The sequence below is a fragment of the Gallus gallus genome, chromosome 7 (assembly GCF_016699485.2).
Source record: "Gallus gallus isolate bGalGal1 chromosome 7, bGalGal1.mat.broiler.GRCg7b, whole genome shotgun sequence".
Lineage (NCBI taxonomy): Eukaryota > Metazoa > Chordata > Aves > Galliformes > Phasianidae > Gallus > Gallus gallus.
This window is the reverse complement of record NC_052538.1, coordinates 20,942,010-20,957,021: the sequence shown is the minus strand read 5'-3', so window position 1 is coordinate 20,957,021 and position 15,012 is coordinate 20,942,010. Positions and strand designations below refer to the sequence as shown.

At 38.4% G+C, this 15,012-nt stretch overlaps 1 protein-coding gene across 2 annotated transcripts in view; it reads left to right on the top strand.

Annotated features, from left to right (window-relative positions):
* The first annotated feature begins 486 nt into the window (after window positions 1-486).
* The window catches only part of SLC4A10 (solute carrier family 4 member 10), a 154,439-nt gene continuing 139,913 nt past the window's right edge, over window positions 487-15,012 (top strand). For both annotated transcript variants that reach the window (XM_040703804.2, XM_040703803.2), the window contains exon 1: window positions 487-583. In XM_040703804.2, coding sequence (XP_040559738.1) covers window positions 536-583 — 48 coding nt within the window. In that variant the 5' untranslated portion in view covers window positions 487-535. The remainder of the gene's footprint in view (window positions 584-15,012) is intronic.

Genomic DNA, 15,012 nt, shown 5'->3' with positions numbered 1-15,012 from the left:
AGCTCTGTTCTGCATTGAAGCGGCGGTCCTGAGTGGACTGTGGCCAAAGTCCAGAGTGAAACAGAGATCTCCCGAGCCGGGTCTAAGCGTTCGCAACAGTGCCTGTCGAGGGTCTGTGCTTGGGGTCAGGTCCCACCTCTTCCCTCCCTTCCCCTTGGGACCGGTGGGCAGCAGGAGAGATGCCGTGCCCGGGCGTCGTTTTGCAGCAGCGGCGCGGTCTGCCAGAGTTCACCGCGTCGCCAGGAGCCGGCGGCGAGAGCTGGGGACGGGGGGCGGCGGCAGGATCCGGCCACATCCCGCAGGTGGATCCGGCTCCTGCCTCCCCCCGCACCGGGCCCGGCGGGGCGCGGAGCCATGTGACTGCCGCGCTTCCTGCCTCCACGCCACCTGATCCGCGGCGGAGCGCGGCGGATCGCGGAGCCCAGCGCAGCCCGGCGGCTCCCACAGTGCCTGGGGAGCGCAGCGCTCGGCTCCGCGCCGGCCGGCGGGCGGGCGGGCGGCGGGGAGGGCGCTGCCGCGGCCCCGCCGCCGCCGCATGGAGACCCAGGACCAGGGGGCGCAGATGGAGCCGCTGCTGCCCACGGTACGGCTGCCGCAACGCGGCCCCCGGTCGCCGGGAGATGCGGCGCGCCCCGCGGGAGGCAGCTGGGAAGCGGGGAGCGGCGGGGGGGAACCTCCTGCCCGTTTGTGCCACGGCTCGGAGCGGGCTTCTCTGTGCGAGGGGAAACAGGTTGGCTCGCTCCCGTGCCGAGCAATGCGGCGGCGGCGCGTCGGCGATGGAGAGAGCGTGTGCGGTGTCCGTCCCAGCTCTCCCGGGTCCCCTTCTTTCTGATTCCCCTTGTCTCCGACAGCACCTTTATGAGGATCTCCCTTATCCTCCCCCCTGCCTCCCCGGCACCCGCTGGCTGTGCGGCAGCCCTGGGGGGCGAACACCTGTGCAGTGCGCCCTGGGGACCCTGGCTCTGCAGGTCCCTGGTCCTCCTTCGCTTGCAGACCGCAGAGGAATCTTCCGTGCCCTAGCACTTGCACGTCAGGGTCTGTCTCCCACTGGATCCTGATCTGTTATCCATGCGGCAGTGTCGCAGTTTCTTGTGCTCAGAGCTCGTGGAGCTCCGTATCTGTGGGGTTGTTGGCTGGGGGTGTGCGATGCACCTTTGCCTCTGAGGACAGCTTGCACAGCTATGGTCAGTGTTTCCCAGCAAGTAGGAAGTGGATCAGTTGGTGGGGTACCTGTTAAATCATTGGGGATTCTTTTTACTGCTTGCCTTCCCCAAATACAAGGTTTGCGGATATACGCAGTGTGCCAGTGTGGATGTCGATCTTGGTCTCTTACTGAGATTCAGTTTGTGAATGAAGGTTCCTGCCTAGTACTGGCAATCAGACCGTCTGGGGCAGGGAGAAGTCTCTCATGTGCATACACAAGTGCCTGCCTATGCATACACATCCACATGAACACACCGCATTGATTTGCGGAGGATTCTCTGGCTCTCAAAATGGTTCTGTGTTAGCATGACAAGCTGCACAGCGTTGACAAAGCTTGAAAGAGCCAAGTCTCAGCTGCTGCAGGTTGACAAGAGGCACTCACGCCAAGCCTATTTTTGTAGGGTATGTTCCCATCATCTGTTGACGTGGTCCATTTTGCAGTCAGGTGGCAGGTTGCTACACAGTGTGAGCTTATCTCCAGCATCTCCTTTTTCCTTGTGGCAGAGACAGCTTTTCTTTTTGCTCTCTGGGTACCTTTAATGAGTAATAGCTTTAATTCTCAACATTTGCTGCTCTTCTAGATTCTGACACAGGAATCTGAGGATTTTCACTGACAGGCCAATTGCCTAGTTCCTTTCGAGAGGCAATTCAGTGTCAGTCCAGCTTCCACCTATAGTGTTCATGATCACTGACTCTGTGGAAGACTTAGCCCTCTGTGTTTCATACCAGCGTGGCAGCCTGTAGTCAGTAGCAGGCTAGTTCTTATTAGTGTGCTACTAGGCAGTCAGTCTCTCTTTGTGAATGTGCATCACCTCTGTTTGTGCAGTACCAGATGCTTGGGGAACAAGAGGAGTTCTTTTGGGAGGGGCAGTGTACATGGTTACCTTATGCTGTCTGGCTTTAGATTTGTTCTTCCAGGGCTAAGCACAGGAAGAAAGCTGCTGCTGTTGTTGGGAAGAAAGAATTTATTGCATACCTGTTAGGGAAGAATTGTCCCTGGTTACATCTGCAGTCCTAAGCAGCAGAGCCCTTCCCTGTCTGCAGAGCTGTTGGTCCCTAGCAGTGCTGCTTGTTAGGTTTAGGGCCTGGATCCCACCTCCCATTTAGCACAGCTGGCTAGTTCAACATCTGTTGTGCAAGTGTCAAGGGGAGAAGGGACTCTTCTGTACTTTACGTAGTATTTGTCATTGCATGTATTCATTTGCAGTCCTTCTCTCTTGCACTCACTGTTTCCAAGAGGGCCTCTGCAGTTCAGCATGGCACCCTTGCTTTCCTCCCATAGCAATGATGGTAAAGACAAACCTCCTTCAGTCTTGGTGATCTCTGTCCTGCTGGCATATTTTCTGTGCATCAAACTGCAAAGTGTCAAAATGTGATTTGGCAGCCTCAGTCTGGCAGATGTCTCTAGCCCTGCATATGGTGAAGCAGGAATGGCCTTTGCATTGTGGAAGTCTTGTACCTGGGGTCATGGCAGAGTTTAAGGAGCAGTAATATTCAAGAGACACTTAAATGTTGTACTAAGGGACATGGTTGAATGGGGAAATTGTAGTGGTAGGTGAACAGTTGGACTAGATGGTCCTGGAGGTCTTTTCCAATCTTAGGGATTCCTTGAATTAGTACTAGTTTAGTGCTTCTAGCCTGGATGACATAGCAGTACCTTGAGAGTGCTTCTGTTTTAGGAATCAAACCTCATCTTGATTGGAATTAAATGGAAACTGGCATGCAGCTGCAGAACAGGTACAGTTCTGTTCCCAAGCTTCATCCAAGTCTGATGACTACAGAGCATGAAGAAAAAGAGACTCCTAGCTAAAAGACATCTGTTTCCTTCAAGATCTTAGTCTAACTGATTTTGTGCATGTGTGTGAGAGAGAGAAACTGTAAGGTGGGATACATTATACATGTTATTCACAGTAGAAGACATAGTCCTCGATTAATTTTATCTTCTAATAGTGTCCAGAAATTGTGAAACATCGCTATCATTTCCCACCCAAAACCCCACAGTCTGTTCAAAGTGGAGTCTATTTTTACTGTAGTGTTAGTCATATGTTGTTGCTGATTTTATTATACAAGCTTCTAATTAAAAACCCAGAGAAACAGAATTTGCAGAGGAATAAAACACATTGTTCCCTGTTGTTTTGAGAACTGAAGTCGAACTATTTTTTTCCTCAGCGCTTTCTTAGTAGTCTGCAGTACCTTTGTTAGAAGTAGGGCTTCTTGGCTATTTTTTTCTTTTTTTTGCTCTAACAGATATTGATTACACAAATGCTGTCCTGTTTCTATCATTCAATACGTATACTAATATGGTAACAAAATGCTTTGTGTCCAATGTTATATTTATCAACCATCAGGTATATTTTTTCAGTGTAATTATTCAGAGCGCTTTAAAATAGTTGTGAGTAATTGAAAGATTGCTGTGAAGCCATCCTTTGTTTACAGAATGGGAGAAACAATTTGTTGATCTTCTCTTCAAAGTTTTATTGATTTCTTATCAGAGGACTGGATATTGTTGGTTGTTTGCATATATGTACGCATCAACACATGTAAATTGCCTTTCAAATTGTCACTAAAGACAGTTTATTTATATATAAAAAGTTGACTTTAGCGTGCTTGTTTCTGTTGGCTCCAGGTCTCTCTTGGTATGCAAATAAAAACTGCCTTTTCAAACGAGGTTGTTATCTGACGGAGGTTTGATGCTTCTCATGTATAAGCATGTATAGATGAAGTGAGCAGAGATTTTTGTTAACTGTGTTGATGCATAGCGTGTTGCTTTGCTATGTTGTCTGAAGACAGTGATAATGGTAATACCCATGTATTTAAAACCAAATTATCTTCCTTTCTAAGTAAGTTCATGTTCTCATCTTCCTCTTCTAGTCTTTTAAAATTCAATTTTATTTTATTTTTTAAATTTTAAAGCATGACATTGTTGATATATGTCCACAGATACACATACTACATGTTTATCTACTATACTTGTAGTAGGTAAATGTTGTTTATTTTCACTACTCTTGTCACTGCTGCAAATGACACACAGTTATGACTTCTTAGGTCTCCGTATGTGGGAGAAAGGTACAGCAAGATCTTGGGTAACAGCTATTTTTAATGCAGCAGGTGAGTGTGGGAAGCTACACACATTAAAAGGCCAAATTCTTTTGCTTTTGTTAATGCTGAGTGGGACCTCCTGTGAGAGTTGCAGATGAAATGTATTGCTCATTACGAGAATGGATGTCAGAATCTGATCCAAGGACTAATTCCCAGTTCTCTTCTCCAGAATTTAGCATTACAGCAATAGTTATGGCAAGTTTATAGTATGTTGTGGTTCTTTTGGAAAATAACGGGGACAGTATTACATTTTCATGACAAGAGTACTGAGACAGTGGCATCATAGAAAATAAAACACCCAAACTCAATTGTAAGTATAAATTTAGGATGGAGTTGCGGCTTTGGGTATTTTTCTTTCTTATTGCCTTTTTCCAAGTTATGAGTGAAAAGGAAAAAAGAAATCTTTCTCCAGGAAAATTCTAGAAGAAAATGAAGTGATGATCAGAGGTGCATTTTTTTTTTTAACAAATAATATCATGATTTAAAAAATCAGAATCACATGATGTGCTGTTGTGTTACTGTCTAAGGATGATTAGCAACCTGATATACGTTTGTGCAAAAGTAAGAAAAGCTATGAATACTCTGTGAAAATAATTCTACTTTAATGTGTTTATACCTGCTTCGAGGTCTTCACACAATTTCTGCTTGTTAAAGATGCGTTTCCATTTCCTCTGCTAATAATTACATCTCTCCTTTCTACTCTTTCATTTAGAAGAATACTGAATCAATTCTAAAACAAAATACTTCCACTGGCATCTTCTAGTGCTTCTTAAGTAATATTTACAACCTTAGTGGATGAGAAGTTTTAAGCAGGTGAAGGAAACATAATCCACTGTAAACTATCTTGAATGATTACTTATGTATGTGATAAGGGAAAACATAAGATGTTCCTTTCATTTTGGTAACCTACTGCAGCATACATTTTTTGTTCTGTATTTAAAACAAAACAAACAACAGTGAAAATAACCAAGAAAATCACTGTGAACTTCTGAAGAATCATGCCATTAGGACTCCCTTTATATTAGCAGTGCCATTTTTATGTCCACCAAATCAATGGAGGACTGAATGTGTCAACACAATTTTCAGTTTAAAAGTTATTCTCATGAAACAAAAAATAAGTGTAGGATACTTGAAGATGATTGAAATCCACCCTTCTTCTACAGAGCTGTTGGTTAGGATAGGCAAAATAAAAGTGAGAATAGATGCAATTGCTACAAAAGATGTAAAGAAGTATCTTGGGTGGGAGGAACTGGAGCATTATCGAAGGGTAAAAATGAATGTAGAGAAATTTGTGCAAAATTGGAGAGGTGATGAATAAAAAAAATGAGGGAGCTAATTAAGTTGCATAAGGAGGAAATGATTTTGTTACGGCACAGGGAAGGAAATAGAGGAACAGCAGTGGGAAAATCAGGTCACATCTTCATATAGTTGGTGAGAAAATGGACTGTGAATCCTCATTCTTCCCTGTCTGCTAATTTCCCTGACTGTCCACTGGAGACTTTTCACTTTGTACGAGTAGTTATTTATGAGACATTGAGAAGTTGACTACATGTAGATCTTACAATTCAGCTGAGATGTGAAAGATATGTCAGGATTTGCAAGTTCTCATTTTTAATCTACCAGCAAGAACTTGCTGCAAAGAAATAGACATATTAGCATATTTAGGGAGAAATGAAGTCTGAAGATGCGTGAGATAGTGTTTGGCACTTCTGAGATCTTAACTGCTTTCTACAGTACTGCATGTAGCACTTTGGGAAAATGGTAGCGACAGTAGAGCAGTTAGATGAGTACAACAAAAGCCATGATGAGCCTAAAAATACGAATTAAGATTTGAAAGAACTGGCATTCCTTAGTCAGAAGTCAAGACACACTTCTTGTATGTAGAATTTGCAGCTACAAGTTGTCTGATATTATTTGCTGAATCTCTGTTATTCAGCTGTAAGAACAAGTTAGACAAATCAGAAAAGATGAACATGCGGTTATCCCTGCTTAGGGTTGAGTGATGGACAAGAAGACCTTGTGAGATCTTTACCAATCCTGGTAAATGGCTCACTCTTGTCTTTTTAGAAATACTGTTTTATAGTACATGCAAATTGAGAAGATAGGAGCAGTTAATCTAGACTATAAATGTTGATAGGGTAATCCCATCTGAGTCTTCAATTATGTTTTATATAAACATATTGAGAGCATATTAAAAAGGTGGGTGCCTAACTGACAGAGGTTTTGTGTTTACAACCTGCATAGTTTTAAAACTTTACAGGAATGCAAAATGTTACATTATTTATTTGTTTCTTTTTGCAAAATGATAAACATAAACATATATTTTATGCAGTCCTATTGACTTTCTACAGAGCCTGGCAATCTGATGGGACTGCAAGAGCATCCAGGACTAGTTTTGCTGGGATCTTCTTGTAGCTATTACTCTCCAAGATCCTAGAAAGCGTACATTTTCCTTGCTTCTTGGAGGAAGGGTGGGATTGCTTTTCACCTTTTCTGGGAAACTTGCAAAATGCTATAGATTAATAAGTGATCTGAAGCCACTGTTCTGAGGAATTGTTCCAGGTATCAGTCGCTAGCAATTGTGCTATTTTTTTATCGAGAGGCGTTTGCAGTCACTTCATGTAAAAATGGAAAAAACCCAAACCCTGCTATCAGATTCTGGCAAAAAAGGAAAATAGATACTTAAACTATAATTAGTCAGTCAAACTGTTTAATTAAATTCAATAGTAAATGCCATGTCAGTTCCAGAGAGGAAGATGCTATGTGCATGTAAACTTTTTCAACCGATGCAAGTGTTTCAAGGTTTTATTTTAGAAATATAGAATCTATCAGCAAGAATGTGATTTCATGTCTATTCTCTTTCATTGAAACACTGAAAATTCATTGGTAGTTGTGTGGTGTTAAGGATGTTTAATAATGTTGTAAAAATCAATAGGAAATAAAGGTAAAAGTGGGGAGCTTGTGTATCAGATTATAACTGCTTTGGATTTTTTATTAGTACTAACTTGTATTTGTCACATTTTTTTGTTTTTAGAATCAAAGAACTGAATCCAAAGGGGAGTAAAAATACTGCAGAATTGTTCTGCTCTGGTATTTTAATTTTCAGATTCAGGAAAATGCTACTGATAAATTTGAATAATTGGATTTATGATTGTAGAATAAAAATTGGGGGGAGGCAAAGAAAGACTGCATTATATTGATATGCTCAGTGTTTGGAAGAGTCAGTAAAATTTTCAAGTTTTTATATGTATATGTAACTATATATATGTATATATTTATAACTATAACTATGTATGTATGTAAGTGGACTGAAACATCAGACTGGCTTCTGACTACTAAGATTTATTTCATTTTGTTTGAAGCTTTGTTTCTATTGTACAACCAAGCAGAGAAAAAATGAGTAATTTCAGAATGAGATCCTGCAGTCTATTTCCTATATCTAGTCAGACCAAAGATTCTATCAATATGGTAAGGTTTTGTCCTAGGGTGTATTTTTCAGAGCGGGGATTTTGTTTTCAGCATCTGTCTGTATCTGTGCCAGTTTTCCAGGAGCCAAATAGAAACCTAATCAGTAGTATTGATAAAATTCAACTGAAGAAAAACATGTTTCCTCACAAGTAGAGTTCTATTTATTTATTTATTTATTTATTTATTTATAAATGTATACAGAAAACACAGAAAACTATGAAAGTTTTCTCTTTGGAATTAACCAGCATAAATGAGGTCTAAAAAACAACTTGAGGAAATTGCCAAAATGCCCATGTGACAATATGTAAAATCTAACTACAGCTGTAGAAACACATTTATTTCTCAAGGCTGAACTTGGTAGAATTGAGGACGTTGTTCTTGTTTAATTGTTTTGTTTGCTTATGTCATAAGACAAAGCCTATTATAATAGTGATAAAATGAAAGTGAATCTTGAGCTTTCAGCTAATTCCAGAAATAATATACTCCACAAATCATAGAAGGTTGGTGTTTTTTCATTTGATGTGCAATTAAATAATGATAACAATAAGGTGAGAATTTGAATGGCAAGTATTAGCTCCTCCACTTGCTGTGGAGATTTGTTCTTTACCCTTGGGTTGAAGACACATCTTGCAGATATGTTGTTCCAAGGATTGCTAAATAGCCACGTGGAAAATGGTTGAACTGCTATTGCTGTTATTAATGGCATTTTTTTTTCACCAGCTCTATGCAAACTGGAAGTGAATAAGTTTAGTATCATCTACAGAGAATGCTGAGCAGTTTTTTGTAAGATTTCACTAACAGCATCTCAAGCATATTGTTGCAATACTGCTAAGATTATAAATTTATGTTCTGAAAATTCCTAAGGAAGAGTTATACTCTATTGTTATGCTCTGTAGTCTGAAGACTGCAGCAAAAGTAATTATCTCAATGTGTCTGTGGAAGAGCGGACGTTGTTCTTCTCCCTTTGATTTTATGAAAATTGGGATAACCTATATCATTGTTTCTGAAAAATCAGTGTGCTTTTAATCATCTTTGTGACCTACTTATGTAAGTACCAGAATAGAATTAGAGTGTCCTAGAACAGTATCTTATTGAGAAAAGAGAAAGAATAATATATAGATTGAGGTTTTAACTGAATTTATAGAATGAGAGACGTGTTGATCTAGCCCCTGCAGCCTAATCTGTGCTGCTTGAGACTCATATAAGTTCCAAAAGTATCACCATTATTACAAATACAGTCTCTCCAAATCTGTTGTATTCTGAGACGTTTTCAGAACTTAATCCACTTCTGTGCAGAAGAGTTCATAACTTTGGTTGTAACCACATTATGCATCTTTTTTTTTTTTTTTTAGGAAGCTTCCATGTTCTGTTTTTCTTCTCAGTGATTGTGTTATAGTGAAATGTTATAGTGAAACAAGTTCTGTCCACTTGTTTTTGTCACCACATTAAAATAGCTTTTGAAATTAAACGTTCTAACAAGCTGTAAAGGCACTCATAAAGCTGAGGTTAATACACATCTGAGAATCTTTGCCTGTGAAAATCCTAGTCATATGTGAATTCCAGTTCTTATTTTGAGAGAAGAGTTTGAATGAATCCAGAACAAGTTAACATGTTCTCAAGAATAATACTGACCTGTGCAATGGTCTTCATGCATATCCTCATCAGTTTCATATAAGAGAGATTTTTTTCCTACTATCATCCATCTTACTTTCTCCATTAATTCACTGAAACCCCATATAACTCACAGGATTTTGCTCTGAAGTGACATTCGAAGAAAAGGTTAAAGACTATTAAGTTAACTTTTAAAGAAAAAAAACCATTTTGTTTCACATGAGATGTGATATTTTTCAGTGATCTATTGTTTGCATAGTTTGATTGTATTAGTTTCACTTCATCTTGCCTAAAAATTTTGGACTTCATATCCACTGTACCTGATTTCTTTTTGCCAAAAAATGCATGATACATTTTTTTTATTCACCCAGCCACGAGTAAAAGTAGCTGAGGGGTTTTTAAATGCAATTCAATATTGTTCAGAACAACAAAAAAATAGAAGCAACAAAAAACTTACCTGCCTTATAAGTTGCACTTGACTGTACGTATGTTAACAAGGAGTGTTTGTGGAGGAAAAGTATGTGGAGGAAAAAAGGTTGATTTTGAGTACTGCAGATCTCTACTGTATCTATGATGAGACAGGTTTGCCTAGGGAGAGTTTCTCCCCCAGGAACTGCGTTCCCATTCGTGGTCACAACACTCTGATTACCTGTGCTCCTTAAGTGCGTATTCCATTTTGCTTTCATCTGAAAGAAATGCAGATTGAGATTGCTGCCTGATGCGTGTTCATATGTGCACGAGTTGAACGTGAATGAATGTGGGATTTGCTTCACAAGTGCCCTTGTCCTCACATACCCAAAGTATAGATATGCTAGAATTTGCAGAAAGAGTTTGCGGAGCATTTTACTTTTTTAATTGTTTAAGTATGTTATCAGAGAATACTGAACATTTTGAGGTTGATATTTTATAATGATCATCTTCACAACAGAGAAACAGACAAATGTCTAACGGGTAATTCCTTCTTGAACTTATATATTTCAGGAAAGCTTACAAAAATACATGGTGAAAATGAATAACATTAGTAACAGTTGCTGCTCAGCAGGGCTTTGTTGGAAGAAGTAGTAACCACTGTGCAATACTCTTCATACAATGTTAATAAGCAAAATGTCACTCTGACCAGTAATGGCTTAAATTATTTTGTTCTTATACTTTGTCCATCATCCAAATGTCTTCCTTGCTCCTTTTGTGCTACATCATTTTGCAAATAAAGTCAGTCTGTCTTCTAAGAAGCAAAAAGGAAGCTAACATTAAACTTCAAATCTTGAATTTATGGATGTGCATCCTGTCTAGACTGACAGACCTTGTGGTGAAAAACTTTTCTTTTTCTTTTTCTTTTTTTTTTTTTTTGCAAGCTTCAGTTAAGAGCAATGAACCAAGAGAGTTTTACTGGGTTTAACTTTACCTAAGAGCTTAGGACACTAGAAGAAAGACTTGAGGATATCAATTAGGTGGTCAAGATGTATATGTGGCAGAGACTTTGTCCTTCATATTGGAAATGTTTAAAAACAGAAAAGTTAGCTTAGCCACTTGTTCTCACCAGTCCTTTGTTCTGTTTTAGTTGTTTCTTTCAGAAGAGGAAAATGTCTATAATACTTTCTTGATGCTTGTGCTACTAGGCTTTGGTGACGCGATGTGAGTTTGAAGGCTTTGTGGCTTACAGTTAATTGTCCAAAGCCCCTGAATTGACCCTATGTGCATACATTATGTAGTGCAATCATTACAAATCTAGCACACCATCATCAGTAGAGCTGTTTTTCTTGCTAATTTCAGCAATACATCTCACTAGCTCAAGGAGACTGAGCGAGGCGGAATGGATTCTCTAGAGAAGTAAGCTGAGAAGGGTGGGAAAAACATTTTAATCACAAACCAAGTTGTTACAAATACTTATTATGAAGAGATTTACCAGCCCATCCTTTTATGACACTAAAAGCAATACTGTGCTTGAAGGTTACCACTGAGATAAAGGTTGGTCTATTCTGTGTAAAGCTCAGAGGGCTTCCATGAATGCACAAATTGGAATATATAGCAGAGTTGATGAAACTGGTTTCTGTATCTAGTCAAAATCCCATGACTTGAAATGTACATTGTAGCAGGATCAAGTTTATTTCTGCTGGATACATTTTATGTAAGAAAATAATATTGATTTATAATTATTTTGAGTGCTTCAGAGATTTTTTTATTTGATCCACAATGTAACTGATTATTTTCCTGCTAACATTTAGTTTTTTTTTTTTTTTTTCCAGCAGAATTTTCTTGTGCTTTAAGAAATGGTGTTTTTGTTTCCATAAATATGAAAGTATAAAAATACATTTAACTTAGATGGGAATCTTTAAAAAAAATAACTACCCTGTGGCAAATATTCAATTGAAAGTTTCCAGTGTCCAAGACTAAATACATTTATTTTTGGCTTCCATATTAATGCCTCATTATATTGGTGACAAAATTGATAGAAGGTATAAAAAATATTTTAAGGCATATGTAGAGGAAATTTCTTTTAGTCTGACTTCATCTTTCTGTAATGGAATTGATATTTTGTATTGTGTGCTTTTATGTTAACATTGTAATGAAGTATTAGGGTCTGGCCTTTTGTTTATTTCTTTTTTTTTCCTTTTTGTTTTGTTTTCTGTCGTGCTTGATGTTTTAATATTGGTAATACTTCCTTTCAATTATCTAAAACCAGGCTTTACTTTGAGATAGCATTCTCTAGCGGCCGAAATTCAAGGAACTAGATATACACTTAGATTTATTACAATATTTTAAGCTTTGAAATAGCTTCCAGCAAGTGTCTTTAAAAGTAGTTGTAGTATTTAAGGAAAAAAAATCCTTTGCTTACTTGGAGTGGGAAATGACTTGGTCCACAAAGTCTCAATTTTTGAGTGTTCCATTTTTTACTTATTGATTGGAAATGATAGGAGCACAAATGCTAGGGAAGTTTTAACCCTTTGTAAGTTCCAAGATTGCAGATGTAATATTTACATGAAGGATCCAACACATGCATGTGAATTGTGAGAGCAAGAAATAAATAAATAAATAAATAAATAAAAAAGAGAGAGAAAAGAAACTTCAGTATCAAATCATTATTGTGAACTTCTATGTTTCTGTCATAATTTTGTTATCTTGTAGATTCAGCACCAAGAAAACGCCTACCTTCTAGATTTTTGTTTAAAAGATAAAAATAGGCAACCTGAGACTGAGTTTTGCCTGAGCTTTCAATTTCAAGAGTTTACAGTCTGGATCATACTTTGAAATCATGTCAGCATTTCTTGACTAGTGGGGAAATAGTTTCTGAAATAGCTTCTTGAAGCTATGTACATTAGGAGTTGCTCTGGAAATTAGGCAATTCAGAAGACAGAACATGATAATGTGAAAAATAAAATGAATTCCAAATGAATTGTAACTATGTAATAATTATAGGAGAAACTGGGATACTCAATAAAATTATCTGTAAGTCAAAAACAAAAGAGAATCATTTTCTCACAGTGGGCAGAGTTCAAGTGCAAGACTTTAAGTCATGTAGGATACTGTGGAGGCCATAAGTTTAAATAGGTTAAAAAGGAATTAGAAAATTAAACTCAATTATCCTAATTCAACAGATGCAATCATCAGCTTAGGAAAACTTTAAAATGCTACTTACCAGAAAATGGGACTGAATACCAGAAGAAAGACCTGAGATTTCTGCAGTTCTGATTTTGCTTTCCTTCCCTGGGCCCATAAGATATCATTTGGTATTGTTAGGTTGGCTGTGACAGGTTATGACTTGGATGTTTTTGTGGAAAGAGAAATAGTTCTGTTTGGCCTCAAGAGTGGCAGTTTACTTAGTCATCTGTAGATGAGCTCACTTAAAGTAGCAGGTGATCCAAAATGAGTTGAGGTTGCGTATGTGCTGCCTTTACTTTTTTTTTGTGACAAAGAGTTTATTTTCTTTCTGATAAGTTATAGTTATATATTTTTAATTTCAGTATTTCTGGAGTAAGGTATTAGCAATTCAGAGATTGCAAACATATGAAAGTGTGGCACTCATTAAATATTTGCCATTTCTGCAGTGGGCAATGTCAGACTGGAGAGGTCTATCTGGCTGTGCTCTTGCTGAATTCAGTAGCAAAGGAAATTTAACTTCATTCTGCTCCATCCATACATTGATGTTTCCTTGCGAGTAAATGAGCCATCTAAATGTCTTCACAGGCTTGTGAACTTACGTCTGTCTTCCCCAAAGCACCTTCCTTTGCTGAATCTCTGGAGCATTGTTAATATAATTGCTTTGGCTGTGATCACAGATCTTATTTTTTTAATCTAGATTACTTTCAAGTAGTTTCAGCATTCACTGTAAGTGTGTTGCCAAGCAATTTATAAGATGTAGCTTGGCAGGACATGCAAAGTACTTCATTTTCACAATGGGCAAGTAGTTGCACATTCTTTTACAGATTCAGTTATGAACTTCAAAGAGGGGCACGAGGCTGTCACTGAGCAAGGGAGAGTCATTGAAGGAACTGATGACAGATGTCCAGTGCTTTCATTTTAATTGTATTAATGACAGACTAATACTTTTTTTTACTTGCTTGATTCATTTGGTTGCTAGCCATGTGTAACCCAACTGATGGGCCCTAAATGACATCTAGTCTGTCTCTTTACTGCTGCTCTGCTCACTCTTTGAATCTTTGGTGTGTGCTTTGGCAAGCAAAGGAAGCTCATTACCTGAATGATGGTAACACATGATTGTTGTAATATGAAAACAATATTGCAGCATTTCAAGGAGTTACAGAATGGGTTGTTTTCAAAGTTTTAATGCTTCAGTCTACTGACATTGTGATGATTTTTTTTTTTTGATCTCCATTTACTTTGCAGCTTAACAAGAGAGAATTCATGTCCCTACAGTTAAGTGGTACAGTTATGTACAACTCTACTAAATCTGTCTATCAGAGGGAGGAAAACTTAATAAGTTGGTAAATAAGCAATTTGTTTTAAACTATTTATTTGAATGTATAACTGTACGCAAAATTAGAATTATAGAATTGATGAATGTTGTTTCACATATATGCTTTGATGAGTTAAGGAGAGACATGAAAACAGGTTTTGAACTTAGACCACTGCAAGTACTGAAGAGTGACATCTGTAACAGTGTGCAGAAGAGCTATGATAAAGACTGAATGCAAATACTTGTACAAAAGAGACACTTAAGAAACATCTTCCTTGTTATACTGGGTAAGAGTAGATACTATGTTGAAACATTTCAAAGAAATAAATCTAAAAATATTCTTTGTATCAGCATTGAGAGATTTATTGGTTTTGGATTGTATTGTGCTGAGAAACCAAGCTTGAGCTGTATTTTAAGGGTTAACACTTAGGTTTAGATGTTTACGCTTAAAAAAAATCATAAAAATCTTTAAGGATATCTAAAATTCAACCAAGGTCTGGATCTGATCTCGAATAAAGAAATGTTCAGATATAGAAGTTTTTCCACAGAGTTTTTGTATATCTGAATGGTAAACTGAATTTTATTTGGGAAAGTACAGTGCACTGTAACTTGATTGAAAGCAATGAGATTTCCCAAGATTAAAAGAAATGGGACCTCTTACCTCCTCCCACATCCTTTGGTATTTCTGTAGCACTTCTATGCCTTACACAAATATGTAA